At 37.7% G+C, this 19,198-nt stretch overlaps 1 protein-coding gene across 2 annotated transcripts in view; it reads left to right on the top strand.

Moving 5' to 3' along the window:
- The first annotated feature begins 11,175 nt into the window (after positions 1-11,175).
- The window catches only part of by (blistery), a 31,698-nt gene continuing 23,675 nt past the window's right edge, over positions 11,176-19,198 (top strand). The window contains exon 1 of one of the 2 annotated variants that reach the window (XM_067785339.1): positions 11,176-14,133. In XM_067785339.1, coding sequence (XP_067641440.1) covers positions 11,245-14,109 — 2,865 coding nt within the window. In that variant the 5' untranslated portion in view covers positions 11,176-11,244 and the 3' untranslated portion in view covers positions 14,110-14,133. Of the gene's footprint in view, positions 14,156-19,198 lie in introns of both variants that reach the window. The other variant, XM_067785331.1, reaches the window with a different exon arrangement.

Below are 19,198 nucleotides of genomic sequence, written 5' to 3'. Positions count from 1 at the left end.
CGGCGTAGGAAACAATGCTAGCTCATTCGGGTGGGGAATGGAGCTTCGATATGTAAAAGTTAATAAGAGTGAGGATAGGACACCACCCTGGGCTATCCCTTGCTAAATTTTTCTAGGGTTTGATGACACGTCTTTGAACTGCACCAACGCCTGGCGACCACATTGCTTCGTCGCCCTCTCGCCTTAGCCCTACTGTGTATGTGCACGGTATTTTGCAAACTGCCAGTAACTTTGCAACTTGCCTTGCACACCTGCTCGCTGAGGCAAACTAACGTAGTGCATTAATGGTGAGATCATATCTCCAAAGCACTTCGTAATGCAGCAGAGGAAAAATTGTGCTACCGGCGTCCTCGGTACAATGAAGAACGCCGATTTTCAACCGCGAGAAAGAACGTTGACATCAAATGCAACAAGAGGTGATGCTGGCTTTCAAGGAGTTCATAACCGCATTACAAAGCTTTACAGGTTCCGCAACCCAATTGTCAACCTCACCTAACTGAGGGTTGACTCTGGCGATCTCAAGTACTCTCATGGAAATATCTAGGGTGTGAGGACGGGATCGCCTATACGGTTAAATGTGGTCACTTTAAATCGTTCTCGAGATGGTCGGGATAGTACTTTAACGGTGCTTGTTACTGCAACGTACCGGATCTATATCCAGCAAAGTGGGATGTCTTTATCGCTACAACAACCACAAATACAACAATGACAAATAATCATATATATTATTGCTAATTACTGTTTTTATGTACGGGTCCCTTCTTCGCTCTTATTTGGAATCCAAGTCTCTATAAATAAAATTTTGGTTGTCAAGATGGAGATTCAGGCTATTGGCGAGCTTTGGGCAATTTTGGTCGTAGTGCTTTTGTTTAGCTATATTTTATTCAAATAATTTGCTAAAAATAAACGATTGTGAGCACACAAAGAAATCTATTTGTATTATGGCACTATTGTGAATATTTGCACTGCATTACCGGCAGTTGCTCTCGTACGCCAGATGGCAGCGCAAGCTGTACCTTTTAATTGATTGATAGAACAGCTGATTGCTGTTGATATTTGATAAGAGACTTTTATATTGGTTGCGCAAGATGCGCACGGATCCGGCTCGTATATTTTTAAATATATTTTTTATACCTTTTATGAACATGAAATGGTATATGAACTTTGGTCCGATGTTTGTAACGTTGAGAAATATAGAAGATAGACTCACCATTAAGTATACCGAATTGATCAGGGCGGCGAACTGAGTTGATATAGCCATAACCGTCTGTCCGTCCGTCCGCCTGTCTGTTTGAACGCAAACTAGTCCCTAAAATTTTGAGATATCTCAATGAAATTTGGCACAAGGATGTATTTTTGTATTATATTAGACATTTGTCGGATCCGGTAGGATCGGACTACTATAAACTATATCTCCCATACAACAGATCGTTCAGATAAGACGATTTTGGTCATTCCTGCCGCAATTTAGAAAGTATAAACGTGAATCTCGATGATATATATTCTAATATAACATAGAAGATATCGTGAAAAAATCACTTTGATTGGAGCTATATATAGTTATATCCCATATAACCGATCGTTCAGATAGAAAGATTTTTGGCCATTTGTCCCTTAATTTAGAAAGTATAAACGTGAAACTCGATGATATATATTTTAATATATCATAGAAGATTTTCTGAAAAAATCACTTTGATCGGAGCTATATATAGTATATATCCCATACAACCGATCGTTCAGATAAAACGATTTTTAGCCATTTCTCCCGTAATTTCCAATATAAACCTGTGAAACTTGGTGATATTTATTCTAATATATCATAGAAGATTTCCTAAAAAAATAACTTTGATCGGAGCTATATGTACATATAGAGCATATACCTATCCCATACAACCGATCGTTCAGATAGAAAGATTTTTGGCCATTTCTGCCTTAGTTTCCAATATAAAAACGTGAAACTTGGTGATATATATTCTAATATATCATAGAAGATTTTCTGTAAAAATCATTTCGATCGGAGCTATATATAATATATATCCCATACAACCGGCACAGCCGAAGACAATCCCGTCCTTACTTGTTTTAACTAGTCTAATGTATCTACACATACATATATACCTAACGAGCAGCATTTCAGCTGATTGATTACAAGTTCTACCATAAAATGGAAATACCTATCTACGTAATACGAAAATTTAGAGCATTGACGATATTTTAATGATGTCATTGAGGTAAAACAAGTGTAAATTGTTTGTCTAGGCGAGTACCTAACTACAAAACAAACAATTGAAATTACCCCTTCTCACCTTATTTTGTCATAATGATTTATGCATCTAATTATTATGATCTATGTTTATGAATGTTGTTTTGTTTTATCGAAATTTCTTTTTTTTAAATCCATAAGGTCGAACAGTGCAAAAAGCATGGCAAATGATTGTGGTTAGTTAGCATTCTCCTCTCTTAAAGCCCCGTCACATAAGCAATTTTTCATATAGATGCATGATGAGTAGACTGCACGTATTTTTATGGAGAACAGCAGATCAAGCGACACTGTCGCCATCTGACATGGAAAAGTAGACACCTTCCAACTTTTGTTGGAAGCAAACCATAAAAAGAACAATCCGACATTAGCTTTGGCTGAGGGTGCTTTCACACTTTGCAAGTGAAATTATTTTCCCACTCGTTGGTACTTTTCTAACATTTTTCACAGTTAGAAACTGCAAATTAACAAAAGAATAGGACACAAAATATGTTAGCAAGTATTTTATGAAACAAACGTGAATTGCTAAGGCTGAAGTTCATTTATATTTACAAAAATGCATACAGCCGAACATCCAGATATAGATACGCGACATCAGGACGGACAAGACGACAGCTGTTTGGATTATACCTTTTAAATCTCTGCAAAACCTCTTCTCTTGGAAATGGGATTTGAACCCGCACTCCTGCATCAGCGCTCACTCCCGTGAGAAAAAGATGTAGAAGAGATGTACAGGTTATAATCGAAACAGCTGTCGCTTTGTCCGCCCTGATGTCGATCGTAGTATTTGATACTCGATAATTTTGGGACGATAATTGGTTTTTTGTATCAGTCTAATGCATATATTAAAATTTATATGTATATGTAGCAAATGTATTTGTAAGACCACATCCACCTATACAAGTATACATCAATTCTCTCTACATTTAAATGATGCTCTTGAACACGGTTGCCACCTTTCGTTCATTTGGACCAAAAATGGTCCCTTCCAACCCCATTTGGTTCGCTGGTCCCTTTTTATACTCAGCTGAGCAGAGCTCACAGAGTATATTAACTTTGTTCGCATAACGGTAGTCCGTAACGGCATAAACTAATCGAGATAGATATAGACTTCTATATATCAAAATGATCTGGGCGAAAAAAGAAATTAATTTAGCCATGTCCGTCCGTCCGTCCGTAAACACGATAGCTTGAGTAAATTTTGAGGTATCTTAATGAAATTTGGTATGCAGCTTCCTGGGTTCTCATCTCAGATCGTTGTTTAAAATGAATGAAATCGGACTACAGCCACGCCTACTTTTTTGATATCGGAAATTTCGAAAAACCGAAAAAGTGGGATAATTCATTACCAAAGACGGATAAAGCGATACAACTTCGTAGGTGCGTTGACCTTATGGCGCAAAATAGAAAATTAGTAAAATTTTGGACAATGGGCGTGGCACCGCCCACTTTTAAAATAAGGTAAATTAAAAGCTGTAATTTGGCAGCCGTTGAAGATATCATGATGAAATTTGGCAGGCACGTTACTCCTATAACTATATGTGTGCTAAATAAAAATTAGCAAAATCGGATGACGAACACGCCCACTTAAAAAAAAAAAATTTTGTAAGTCAAATTTTAACAAAAAATTTAATGTCTTTACAGTATATAAGTAAATTATGTCAACATTCAACTCCAGTAATGATATGGTGCAACAAAATACAAAAATAAAGGAACATTTCAAAATGAGCGTGAATACTTTTAATGCCATAAGTCGAACAAAAATTGACCAATCCTTGTGAAATTTGGTAGGGGCTTAGATTCTAAGACGATAACTGTTTTCTGTGAAAATGGACGAAATCGGTTAAAGCCACGCCCAGTTTTTATACACAGTCGAACTTCTGTCCTTCCGCTCGGCCGTTAGCACGATAACTTCAGCAAAAATCGATATATCATTACTAAACTTAGTTCACGTACTTATCTGAACTCACTTTATCTTGGTATAAAAAATCGCCGAAATCCGACTATGACCACGCCCACTTTTCCGATATCGAAAATTACGAAAAATGAAAAAAATTCCATAATTCTATACCAAATACGAAAAAAGGGACGAAACATGGTAATTGGATTGGTTTATTGACGCGAAATATAACTTTAGAAAAAACTTTGTAAAATGGTTGTGACACCTACCATACTAAGTAGAAGAAAATGAAAAAGTTCTGCAGGGCGAAATCAGAAGCCATTGGAATCTTGGCCGGAATACTGTTCGTGGTATTAAATATATAAATAAATTAGAGGTACCCGACAAATGATGTTCTGGGTCACCCTGGTTCACATTTTTATCGATATCTCGAAAACGCATTCACATATACAACTAAGGGCCACTCCCTTTTAAAACCCTCATTAATACCTCTAATTTGATACCCATATCGTACAAACACATTCTAGAGTGACCTCTGGTCCACCTTTATGGCGATATCCCGAAATAGCGTCCACCTATACAGCTATGGCCCACTCTCTTTTAAAATACTCTTTAATACTTTCCATTTGAAATCCATGTCATACAAACACATTCCAGGGTCACCCTAGGTTTGTTTTGCTAAATGGTGATTTTCCCTTATTTTGTCTCCAAAGCTCTCAGCTGAGTATGTAATGTTCAGTTACACCCGAACTTAGTCTTCCTTACTTCTTTCAATTTTGGTAATTTTTAGGCAGTAGCCAAGATTTTGGTACTTGTCTTCCTTTTTCACTGAGGTTAAAATTCACAACTCTGCCCACAACAGTTGGCACACTTTCATCACACATATAATTTTCAATTTACTTATGTATATGGAAACCTTACCACAAAAATTGCTCAGTCAATAAAATGAACCAAACCAATGATATTTTATAGGATATATTTTAGGCGAAGCAATGGCATGGAGCCATTACGATGGCCGTAGAGTTAAGATTTGAATTGAAAACTGAATAAAATAATGAAACTAATTGCTTTTATGTTTGGTAACACTTTCAAAATATTTTACAAAGAAATCCTATTTAAAAATTGCAGGAGTATTGTGGTGTTTCAGGAGTATTGTAGTGTTAAGGCGCGCCGAATACTTGAGAACTAAGTAGCTTGGTATAAGAAATATTTTAACTGTAAGCATGGCAGGACTACTTTTTGAAAGCGGTGACTTTATAAATGAATAATGAAACGCTATTGAACAAATTTAGTCTTATGTATATTCAGATTTTGAAGCAAATGTAAACAAGATTTGATTTCGAAAGAAGTGTTTTGTGTTTTATTCTCGTAGGTACAGAACCCCATAAACTTCAATAACAAGGCTGCTAATTAATTTCTAGTACCTACTTAAATGTAATCAGGTTCCGTTATTGCACAGTTGAAACTTTTAAGACGTTTCAACGTTCAGGGGAAAAAGTAAGCAACATTGATGATTTACTAAGTTTGCTCCTAGGTCGGCTACACCAAAACGCAAATTTTGTAGCCTTTTCTTACTAAAACCTAACTGCGCTATACATTTTATTTCTTTCCAATTAACAACATAATGCTGGAACTAAGAGCTTTGTCAGCAAAACTACATTCAAAACGTATAGTTAGTGAAGGCATAGACTTATCCTAAAAATTTGAAAATATACACCTAAACGTAGTGGTTTTTGTTTGTGCAGTTTGAATAAAGTCTACTATTCGTTAAGTTTATTAAAATTTTGTATAGGAAACCATGGAAAAATCCTGAAATTTTATATTTAACAACGACTACAACACTTTTGTGAACAATCAAATAAAACAAAAATTTGGTCCTTTTTCCTGAGATTTGGTCCTTTTTTCGATGAATTTTGGTCCCAAATGAAAACATAGTGTGGCAACCGTGCTCTTGAATCAAACACGATCCTCTTATTATTCATTGAGTTTAATGCATTTACCTAGAATTTATCTCTGAAGTAGGAAAGTAAAAGCCGCAATCAATAATAATGAAAAAAAAATGAATGAAAATATGCCAAGCGTGCCAGCACATCCATATTAAAACATATAGGCCATGTGCATTTTCAAATATAGATATGTACATAGATACAAATATATGTATGTATGTATATTCTAGAAGGTATGCATACAAACTTGTTACTCTTCCAATCAAAGTACGCGAGGCTAACGGGGAGAAATGAGCAATAAAACAAAAAACAAAAAAAAAAGTTTAAATATGACCCTTTCAATTGTGTGTGGATGCTCTTTGTGCAGCTGTAATATTTTCAATTGATTACAAAGTTCAACAATGCATTGCTTGAGAATCAAGTACATAGAATCGAAGTCGCCATAAAGATCCCGGAGTTGATATGAGTTTTATAGAGTAAAATCGCCTATGTCGCACGCTAGGTCATTGAAATATTCCAGATGAGCAGATTTCGCTACAAACATATGTATATAGGCAAACAGAGCGAAAGACAAACAGTCATTTTTGCTTGCTATCCACCTCGGCTTGCTAGAAATCTATTGGAGTAGTACCAAACGTTAACCATGTACACCTTGAAGCTCTCCATGAACCACAAGATAGAGCAATCAGAGAGAAACATTCATTGTTTGATTGTGCGAGTGGGGATGACATCACTTTGTCTGGGTAATTAAAAAAAAAGCGAAAAAATAAAAATAATAATAATACCACGTAAAGCATTATAAAGCAATCAAATTAAACACCTTTAGTCTCGACCAAATACACAAGCCAGCGAGCGCGAAGCCCCACTATTTTGTTTTGCTCCATAAATACAAATTCCTATTCATTCAATTAATCAATCGGCAAACTTAAAAAAAAACCATCCAAAACTGGCATAAGAGGTGGTAAGCAATAAGGAATACTGGTTTCACTTACTTACTTAATTAGCGCTTAACCGTTTAAACGATTATGGCCACCCAACAAGGCGCGCCAGTCGCTCCATGTCTCTGCCAACCGGCGCCAATTGTTCACACCAAGAGAGTTTAAATCGTTTTCCACCTGGTCCTTCCAACGGAGTGGGGGCCGCCCTCTACCTCTGCTTCCATATGCGGGTTCCGATAGAAACACTTTCTTGGCCGGAGCGTCATCTTTCATTCGCATAGCATGGCCTAGTCAGCGCAGCCGCTGCGTTTTAATTCGCTGGACTATGTTGATGTCTGCGTATAGCTCGTACAGCTCATCATTAAATCTTCTTCGGTACTCGCCATCGCCAACGCGTAGAGGTCCATAAATCTTTCGAAGAACTTTTCTCTCGAACACTCCCAGAGCCACTTCATCTGATGCTGTCATGGTCCGTGCTTCTGCACCATATAGCAGGACTGGTACGATAAGCGACTTGTAGAGTATGATTTTCATTTGCCGAGAGAGGACTTTACTTTTCAATTGCCTACCACCTAGTCCAAAGTAGAATTTATTTCATTCATTTTCAATTGCCTACCTAGTCCAAAGTAGTATTTATTGGCAAGAGTGATTCTTCGCTGGATTTCAGAGCTGATATTGTTACTAGTGTTGATGCTGGTTCCCAAATAAACGAAGTCTTTTACTATTATTTTGTTGTTGTTGTTGTAGTTGTTGTAGCGATAAGGTTGCTCCCCGAAGGCTTTGGGGAGTGTTATAGATGTAATGGTCCTTTGCCGGATACAGATCCGGTACGCTCCGGTACCAAACTATTTTATTTTAGTTTGAACATTTTTTAGTTTAATATATTTTAGTTTGATTTATTTATTTTTATGTAATTGTTTAAAATTTAATTTAATTTGATGAAATTGAAATAAAAATTTAACGAAATTGATTTAAATTTATTCTATTTTATATTACCTTATAAAACAAATTTATATATTAGACTGGGTCGATTTATTAACCGAATCGCGCCATCGATTTTTCGATAGGATTTGGGCTCAGTAAAAAAAGTTCCACTACGTATACCCAAAAAAAATAATTTTGGAGCCAGCGAAATTTCATTTTTTTTTACTTTTTTTCGACTTTGATTTTTAAGGTTTTTTCATGACCTACTAAAAAAATTTATATTTGATTGTAAAATTTTCATGTATACCCTGAAAAATTTTTTTTTTTTTCAGAAAACTGTTACCGCCAAAGTTTTGAGCGGACATTTTTGGTCATATTAAAATTTTTTTAGTAGGTCATGAAAAAAAACCTTAAAAATCATAGTCGAAAAAAAATGAAATTTCGCAGGCTCGAAAATTATTTTTTTGGGTATACGTAGTGGAACTTTTTTTCCTGAGCCCAAATCCTATCGAAAAATCGATGGCGCGATATCGGTTAACTTTCGTCCTTACAAATCGACCCACATAGGAGATTACGACCGAGTTTCTTTTACAATTTGAGCCGTGTAAATTGGCGAGATGGGACCTACATATTTTATTCCGACTCCGAGCGGCATGCCGCGGCAGCTGCCAGACAGATGAATTTTCACTGAGAAACTTTTCATGACATAACTTCAATTTTAAACATTGACTTCAATTGTAATTTGCTGAACTACAAATTGAAATTCTGAACTTCATTTTTTTGTGAGCTTCAATATTAACTATCTGAACTTAAATCGGAAATTCTGAACTTCCATTGCAACTTTGTGAACTAAAAGGGTAGAAAATTTCTCTCTTCAAGTTCACATTGATATATCTAACTCTCTCCAGAGAAGAGTGAAGTAAGGGGACAATGTGTTCGTTTAGGTAAGTTTGAATAGCCCGTCCACGTGCGTAAGGATCTCACATACATTGGATGTGTCAATAAAGTTACCAGAAGTTTATTCATGACCATACTAAAAACCCCTCTCAAAAGCCAAGTCCTATGTTACAAAATTACTCTGCCCCATTCGCAAATATTAGAAGTTTTCTAGAACTCACTCTACCAGTTGTTTCTAAATGGGAAAGTTTTTCAATTTCTTACATTTGGATTTCTAAATTTGGCGCGTGCTGGACACGAAGGCTACTCGATCATCAGAGATCAATCTTTCGAATGTTGGCTGGGCAGATATGTTTTCATGTATATTTGTGATCATGAGTCTCTGAATTTTTAGAGAGCTAAAATATTTTTGGTATTTGCTCACACATACAAAGTGAATATGTGTATGATTCCATGAAGGAGTATATGTTGTGACAGATATGGGTTGTACGTGGAAAGAGGGATCATCATCCATACATGCATAGGTTCCTATATATTTATTTTGCCTATGATCTGATACACTTAGAAAATATTATAACGCAAAAACACTCTCCAAAATCTCACAGGATCCTCGGACAAGATCACTTTCTTCTGATGACGACCGTAGCAATATTTTAAGAGGCGAAATACCGATAATCGGCTTGTAGATGTCGTCGCGTATGCCAAGAATGACATTACAGCTTTTATGGGAGTGCGATGGATGAGGCAAGGCATGAAGTTAATCGGGTCGTGTTCCGTCTATTACAGTAACCATGTATAGAAAAAACTGCCTTCTTCTTTAGCCAACGAAGAAGCAACTACCGCGCCTTGGTGGATGTCGTAGCCGTTTGAGCGGTTAGCGCCAATTAATGAATAAATGAATGTAAAGAATAAAAAAATAGCCCATTCATGGTATTGGCTTTGTGTTGAGAAAAAATACTGAGCCACCAAGTACTTTATTTGAAGCCTTTAAACGAACTGCTCACCACGATCCAAATAAATGCGGTGCTCTGCAGCATGCTGTTCACCTGAGCCTTTGGGCCGACAGAGGATCAGGATGACGCTTAAAAATCACGGCGCCACCATAATATCAAAAACATGCTCTACGAATTCTCTGTTCAAAAATAAAAATAAAAATTATGAAGTAGAGCTGATTTAAAATCGTGAAGTCGGGCAGCATTATTGAAGCTATATATAGTAAATGCTACTACACTGGTAGAGCGACAAAAGACCGAGTTTCCTGCACACACTAAGCAAGTACATTAAGAATTTACTGCGGGCAGCATGTCGATGTCATCTCCCTTATGAAGCGATAGTAATGAGGTTATAATTTTCAACAGGGGTCGACTTCTAACACGCTTCCAAAAATATCGGGATTGGTGTCAAACGACGTGTCTTGACCTCAGTATTACTAATTCAAAGGCGGATATCAGGAGATATTTGTAATTTTTTTTGTGTCCAGGGAAGAAAATTCTGTACAAAGGATTTTGCACGGATTTAATTTTGGTCCCACACCATTGGTGGACCGGCCAGGGTAATTTTTTGTAAGCGCGGCCAAAGATCGCCATTGCAAACAGATGCTCTGCGGAAAAATATTCTGGGCCCGGAGTCGTTTTCGGTTTTGGGTTAATATCTCTTGAACGACTTAAATTTTGTTTTCCACCTTCGGATTATTAATAATGAGGTTGAAACCTCTCCCGATATTTTTCGACGCTTATGAGCAGTAGACCCCTGTTGTAAATTATTATTATTATCTCTCGGGAACTTAAGCGGCGGTCAAGCAGTGCTCCGATGGCTCGTCGGGGTTTTAATCAGGCTTTGACAATGGTACCCAAGTCTGACGCCACCAAAATGCTACCTCAACAGAGCATATACATATGTATTAAAAAAGTTCGTGAATATTGGAGCCTCATGACTAAGAACATATTTAAGTCCGGCCCCGGAGACATGTTATCTTGAAGCCGACTAATAGCTTCAAGGATTCACTCCATCATTAGATACATATAGGAGAAATACAGTTACGTTATTTATGAAGGGCCTAACCTAACATAGCCCAAGCTGGTTAAAATTATTCATTGTTTCCGCTCAGTGTAGTTAAGTATGCCCACAAACAATAAAACGCGAGGGCAATCGTAACGAAGCGAAAAGATACTTGTACACAGATTGTGTATTTTCAGGTATTTTCATATGTATGTAGGTATCTGTGAGTGGGATGGTGTCAGACAACGTGTATCTGCGAGTATTTGTATTGAGGTATTCATTCTATGTGTGTGGACTAACTGCTAATAGCTTAATGCCAGCAACGGAGCAACAGTTCAGAGCAAAAGTACGACTAAGCAGTCTTGTGAATATCCGCGAACTATGCGGTCGCCATACGATGATGTCTCCGTAGTGACGGGCAATGGTGAAGATTTTAAAGCTAATAGCTTAAGCAATTACAACAATAACAATAATAGTGCCATACCATATCACGCGCGTGAAAATTCGTTGCCATTTAGTTATGGCCAAATAAATAATAAAACATCAACGCCATTGCGTAGTGTTAATGCAAATCCTGCACCCGGTGGGCGATATCGAAATCAACGTGATATCGATTTCGATGGCGGCGGTTACGGTACTATGACCACGAGAGTAGGAACAATGCCAACGAAAGCGGATATAAATGTTGATGTAAATAGAAATCAGCATTATTCCGGTACTAATTATGATACGAAATATGCTTACAACAACAACACTAATGGATTAACAGCTACATTAAAATCGACAACAGTGCCTGTAACGGGAAGTAGCACAGATAAAACTAATACGAATACGACAATCAAAGCTCAGCCACGTCTCACCAGTCCAATATTGGTGCGCAAAACGCTCAATAGCCGATCACCTACGCGCAACAACGGATCTACCAATACAAATACAATCGCCAACACATACCATTACAAATATGGTAGTGACAATGATAGCTTGTTTAGGGGCGCGGACGGCAGCAGGAGCGGCATTGGCCGCGACAATACTTTAAATGGAAATATCAGCGGTTACAACAACAATAACAACGGCTATGGTAGCACTACTAGAAAATATAACAACAACAATATGTATTTTAGCGGTTTTGATGTTGGCGACACAATTGACGGTAGTGCTGTCGAGCGCAAAACGCAACCACGCGATGATTTTGAAGAGCTTTTACGCGAACGTCGTGAAAAAGTAATGCGCGAACATTATCGTACGCCCGGTTCGACAGTACCAACAACAGCAACCAACGGCAAATCACCAAATTCACGTAAATTCAATTATGATTTTGAATTCCATTTGAATTTGGATGATGAAGCACCACCACAACCTCCACGACGCGCCCACAACATGGATCGTACGTCGCCTTTACAGCAACAACAACAACAATATATTACACGCGAAATACCAGTAGAGCGCGAGGTCGTCAACATTACGCCAACTGGCACAAATGCAGCAACAACATATGTGGAACGTAATTATCACACAATTAGCACACAGCAGCAACCGCAACCACGACAACAACAATACGAATCACTTTATAGTACAGTGGAAAAGCGTACGATAAAACCTTCACAGCGGAGGCAATATTCGCCATCACTAACGCCATCGCCAACACAACAACTGCAACCGCAACACCAACAACAACAGCAACGTCGTCTAGAGTATGCCACATATGGAAATGGAAATGCGTCTGGTTATGATTATGGCTTTGACAGCAGTAGCAACAATGAGTATGTAACAACAACAAATAATAATCGTAGCTCATTGGGAGCCGCTGTTGTTGCACGCAGCCGCAACGACTTGTCAACAACACAGCAACAGCCCATTTATGCTACAACAAATAAACAACAACAACAGCAGCACCAAATCAACACCACCAGCACTGCATATGCAGTCAATCGTAACACATTCGAACCAGAATTGTCAATTACGGATTATGCGACGACTTCAGCATTGTCGTTGCCAATTGGCCCAACGCCAAATGTGGCGTCTACGGTTGGAACTGGTAAGATTTCACCTTTGCCATCACCATACATTGCACGCCCCGAAACACCAGCATTTCCCGTTACGCCACGTACACCGCATGCTGCTTATAGCGGTGGTGGTGGGAAAAACAGTCCCATGGGTAGTGTTGGTGGTTATTCACATAGCCCCCTACCATCGCAACGCCGTACGCCGACAATGGACTTGCCAAATGGGAAATCAATGCTCGACTTGCATAACTATTCCTCGGAGACTATTTATCGTACAAGTTGTCGTCCACGTCTTGACTCCAATATGTCATTGGTAAATAGTGAACCACAAGAGGTAGCGGCACATCTGGTCAAATTTGCCAAAGATTCCTCCAAATATTGGTATAAACCGAATTTATCACGCGAAGAAGCTGTACAACTGCTCTTACATGCCGAACCTGGCACATTTATTGTGCGCAACTCAACCACCTATAAGGATAATTATGGTTTAGTTATGCGCGTTCATCAACCACCTCCAAATAGTGAACTTACGGGGCAACCCGATGATTTAGTGCGTCATTTCCTTATTGAACCTACAAAACATGGTGTACGTTTGAAGAGTTGCGCTAATGAACCAGTTTTCACATCGCTTTCAGCTCTGATCTATGAGCATTCGATCAATAAGTTGGCCTTGCCTTGTTTACTGCGTATACCCGATCATGATTTGGTACCTTCGCTGATTGAACCAACAAGCGCACAAAAACAATTGCTAACACAAGGTGCAGCATGCAATGTAGTCTGGCTTTTCTCATCCGATACAGAATCGCTCACCGGTGTAGAAGCTATACGTAAAGCTATACGTCAGTTGTATGCACAACAACCGTTACCCGTACCAACGGAGGTGCATTTCAAGGTCACTCAACAAGGAATTACTCTAACGGATAATACGCGTAAAAAATTCTTCCGCAAACACTATCCTGCCGACAGTATTTCATTTTGTGCCATAGATCCAGATCATCGCCTTTGGTCGATGCAATTGACTACGACGGCGGAGGATGAAGTCAAGAACACGAAAGCGACATCATCTACTGTTGGTGGTTTAAAGAAAACGATATTTGCTTTTGTGGCGCGTAATTCACCAAAATCAAAGGATAATCAGTGTCATGTTTTTTGTGATTTGGATATACATCAGCCAGCTTCGGCTATCGTGTCGTTTGTCAATAAAACTCTACCGACGGAGAGGGAACGTAATTTTGTGCTTTGAAATAGACCGTATGCAGTGCAACAGGTACACTTGGATAGTGAACAACGTAAGAAAAGATTTTCTTTAGTGCTTTAAGCTATAGGCAGACTTGACTTAGCCATAACATATACTTAACCAAAACAAGTAAAGGTGTCTTAAGTTCGGGTGTAACCGAACATTATATACTCAGCGCGAGCTTCAATTGTACATTTCATTTCAGATAAATTACTTTTCTACATAACACGTGGCACCGCCTGTTTAAAAAAAAAAAAATCTCCCCATTTCCTCTTACAATAAAACTTGATAAATGAAATATCATTGTTTCAAAACAATTTTTTGCTAAGTTATAGCTTATTATTCTAGTCTACGACCCTTTTAAAAATCTTTTATATCTAAGTTGCCGTGGTCTTTAACTGATCCCGTCCATTTTTATTAGAAATATTTTCGGCTATAAGGAAAATATATGTACACAATTTCATTGCGATATGTTAATTTTTCTTCGAGTTATGGCTCCCGAAACATAGAAAATTGCTTAGTCATAAAAGGGGCGGTGTCACACCCATTTTCAAAACTTTTAGTGTTTTCCAATTTAATGTTATAATTCAATTTAGAAAGTAAAAATATATTAATACAAAGTTATTTTTCGTTAAGATATATCTTATTATTTTCGTCTACGACCCTTTAAAAAATCTTTTGTATAAAAGTGGGCGTGGTCTTTAACCGATCTCGACCATTTTTCTAGAAATATTTCCTGCTATAGGGAAAATTTGTGTACCCAATTTTATTACGATCCGTTAATTTTTCTTCGAGTTATGGCTCCCGAAACATAGAAAATTGCTTAGTCATAAAAGGGGCGGTGCCACGCCCATTTTTTTAATTTGAAGTTTTTCCTATTTATTGTTATAAATCCACTTGGGAAATGAAATACCATTGATATAAAGCCTTTTTTTTGCAAAGATATAGCTTATTTTATTCGTCCAGGACCCTTTCAAAAATCGTTTATATAAAAGTGGGCGTGGTCCTTAACCGATTGCGTTAATTTTTCTTCAAAACATTCCTTATAGTAAAGGCAACCTCTCTGCCGAATTTTGTTACGATTTATGATTAATAATATTTGTAAAATTGATTTTATCACAAGTGGGCGGTGCCATGCCCATTTAAAAAAATTGTTTCAAGTTTTTATCAAGAGTCTCAATATCAGTCCACATGTCAAATTTCTACGTTCTAGGTGTATTATTTACTAAATAATCAGGTTTTTTGTGTTTTCCAAAAAGTTGTATATATAAAAAGTGGGCTTGGTCTTCATCCGATTTCGCTCATTTTCAATACCAATCTATTGTGGGACCAGATAAGCTCGTGTAGCAAATTTGGTGAAGATATCTCAATATTTACTCAAGTTATCGTGTTAACGGACGGACTGACGTACGGACGGACATGGCTTAATCAAATTTTTTTTCGATACTGATGATTTTGATATATGGAAGTCTATATCTATCTCGATTCCTTTATACCTGTACTACCAACCGTTATCCAATCAAAGTTAATATACTCTGTGTGCAAAGCACGCTGAGTATAAAAGAGAAAAAATGAAAAAATTGTTTCCTAAAATAATAACTCACGAACTCAAAACGTATCCGAAACGAGAGAACAAATCTCCAAAGCGATGCAAAATGGTCAATGGCAACAGTGCTTATCTGTAAACAATACACACACAAATATCTTATGTAGATGTACACAGACGCACACATTGATTCGTATGGGCTTGAGGGTTCGGTCAAACGTGCCTCGTACGACCAACGTCCGTACGTACGGCACACGTCGGTGGGTAATTGCCGCATTAGTTTTTGGTGGGTTCAGTGCTTAAAAATGTCATTTGTCAAAGCAAATGTCATTGTCTGCATGGCGGAACGATACAAGGTGGCCGCATCGAACAGCTGATTATAACCTTTTTTATTTGATTTGATACATCAACTACCGGCGCAGTACGATTTTGACATTTGTCCATCGAATTTACAAGTACATGGAATTTTTTTTGTTTGTAGGTATGTCACCATGCTCCCACCTTGTATCGTTCCGCTATGATTGTCTGTCTCATCCTTCATACTAATCGAGCAGTTACTTCTGTGTGAAAGCAAAAAATTTACGATTTCATTAGCAGGTGAAATGAGATCATTAAGTTTCTGTGTGAAAACAGTATAAATCTGTAAAGCGTTTTGTCGACATGATAGCTACCAAATGTCCACTGAACAGTTAAAAAACAGCATTTGTATTTGAATAGTATAAATTTATGTGAAAGATTTCTGACTTATCTTATAGATGAAGTAAGTTTCGCTTGATTTGATCATAATAATAAATATGCAAATTTAGCCAGGTCCTTTGTAAATTAGTGCCGCATTTTCTGGTAGATTCGATAAGAATTTTTGATGTTGAATAAGCTATTATATATGGACATGGGTATGACAAGATTAGCTGGGCTTTTAAGCAAGAGCATCTGAAGTTTGTGCTAATTTGCTAAATTACTTTAAGTAATTCTAAGCACACAAATTCAAACCTACATACATACCAATATGTAAATATGTCTTCTAATATCTCCTTTCATTTGCAAAACCACCACGTTAGCTATGCACGCAACATGCAAAATTTATTTATTGAAATTACATGGGAGTGTTCTCTGTTAAGGCCGATCCCAATGATGATGAACAACAAACACATTATCCACATTACATAATCGATAGATTTTATATTACTTAATTAAATTGAATAATGAATGATGATTAGTTACCACCTGGCCTTTTGGACTCCGGTCAGTTGTCAGTGCATCAGCGTATTGTAGGAGCGCTCGAGTGAGAGTGAGTTTGGTTGAGGGTTATAGAGAGAAAGAGATGGATATGACGTGGGCGTCAGAGAACAATCTAAAGCCTCCATTACTGATACTTAGCATAGGCTTGACTTGACTTGGCGTAAACTTGGCCACTTAGCCACGATTATACTCCACTTGGCGCATACAACCTGGCATCATAATCAGCGTTGAAATTTATTTTTAAATAAATGTCAATTTGTATGACAAAATGTCAAAATGAAATGGAAACAAACAAATGGCATCTCAAAATGTAAACGTCACTTAGAACTTACATAGAAAATCAAAATTCAACAGACTTCTAAGTCAAGTTAAGTGTTGCTAAGTTTTGAGAAATCAGTAACATGCAATGTTCATTTAACAGAACTGTAAGTGACAGTCCTCAAGCCAAGTCAAGTCTATGCTAAGTATCAGTAATGGGCCCTTAACACTATTCGAAGTTTCGCTGCTCTGTTCGTTTGATGCTTATACGTGATATCACACATTCCAAAGCATAACGGATCATGAGAAAATTAATTTTTGAATTCAAGTGACCTTGAAACGTCTTGACCTCAAGTCATCATCATCATTGATTGGCGCTTAGCCGCCGAGGCAATTTTGGTCGCTGCTTAACAAGTCACGTCAGTTATTCGTGTTTTGCAATAACTGCACGGCAATTAGGGGCGCTGATATATACATATACTGGAAAAGCAACATATAAATTGGCAAACTTCTTTAAAAAATACAACATTAACACAGCGTTCAAAACATCGAACAATCAAGGGCGGAAGCTAAGAACTAGCACTAACTCAGAGGATCCGTTTAGCAGCCACGGCGTATACAAGCTTACCTGCGGATGTCAATATAGTTACATAGGACAAACAGGACGGCAAATAAGAACGAGGTTGAGAGAGCATATTAGAGATTACAACAAAAAAACACGGAATCCAAACATTATACCAGAGTCTAACTCCGCGAATCACATGGTCGAAAATGAATGTTCCCTAGCAAACATCAATAAAACAGTTAGGTTTCTTCACATACAAGCAAAAGGCCCACGTCATCGTACTCGAAAACATGGAAATCTACAAACAGAAAACATTCGACGGTAGAATAATAAACGAACAGATAAACACAACTTCTGACACAATATTCGAGCTTTTAAAACTTGTTTACAAGAAACAAAGTAGTCACACAGGTACAACAGACAAACACACAACAACAAATAAACACAAAACAATTAACGCTCAAAAACAACAAACCCACAAAGACGGTTAAACCACTAAAATCACGGACTTTTACCTGCCTCAGTCAGCTACACAATTCGATCAGTAAAACCCACCCTCGGTTGTGAATGAGTACACAGCACATACACATACCTAAATATACACAAGCACCAATTTTGACAATACTTGTTCATGTACTTACGAACTATAAATACAGGACAAACGCCAACAACAGATCAGAACGAAAATCGACACTGATGATGGCACAACGCCGAAACCGGCTTGTCTCGAAACCAAATTTGACAAGGGATGACGGGAAATCGTTCCAATATATGTACATCATTTATCCACCCTGTCGGAAAATCAACAAAACAAAATAAAGCACCAAGGTAGTTTAAGTCTTCCTCCATCCTCCCCGCTCAACTTAGTGAAGGGATCCCTTTTACTAAGCTTCGAAATCTCTATACCGATAGAACCACTTTCTGGGCAGAAAGCCTTAATATGATTATTAACTAGCAAACTGAGTAAAAATTAGTTTCGCCCACATTTGAAATGTGATCCTTCCATCCTTCCGTATTACTCTCTTTCATACCCTCTTCTTTCTTTCTTTCTCTGTTGTTTTCTTGTAATTTCCGCTTTCTCTCGGTCTTCCTCTTCATGGCACTCTCCTCCATTTCACTTTCTATAGAATAGCTACTTCGAATAATTGAGAGGATATAGGGTGTTATGCCCTCCCTTGTAGGGGGCGTTACAATTTTAGCCAAATATATTATACTGCCTGGGGCGTGGCATTGCGCCTTTTCAAAAATCGTAAAGCCACAAAGGTCGGTTGAAAATTATGTACGCCTTTTAACCATGCATACACACATTATATATATTATTTCTAATTGCTGCTTTTATGTACGGGTCCCTTTTTCGCTTTTATTTGGAATCCAAATCTATACATAAAGTTTTGGTTGTAAAGATGGAGATTCGGGCTATTAGCGAGCTTTGGGCAATTTTGGCCGTAGTGCTTTTGTTTAGCTATATTTTATTCAAATAATTGTTG

This window comes from Eurosta solidaginis, chromosome 1, assembly GCF_040869045.1.
Source record: "Eurosta solidaginis isolate ZX-2024a chromosome 1, ASM4086904v1, whole genome shotgun sequence".
Classification (NCBI taxonomy): Eukaryota; Metazoa; Arthropoda; class Insecta; order Diptera; family Tephritidae; genus Eurosta; species Eurosta solidaginis.
This window is presented reverse-complemented; position numbering and strand designations above follow the sequence as displayed.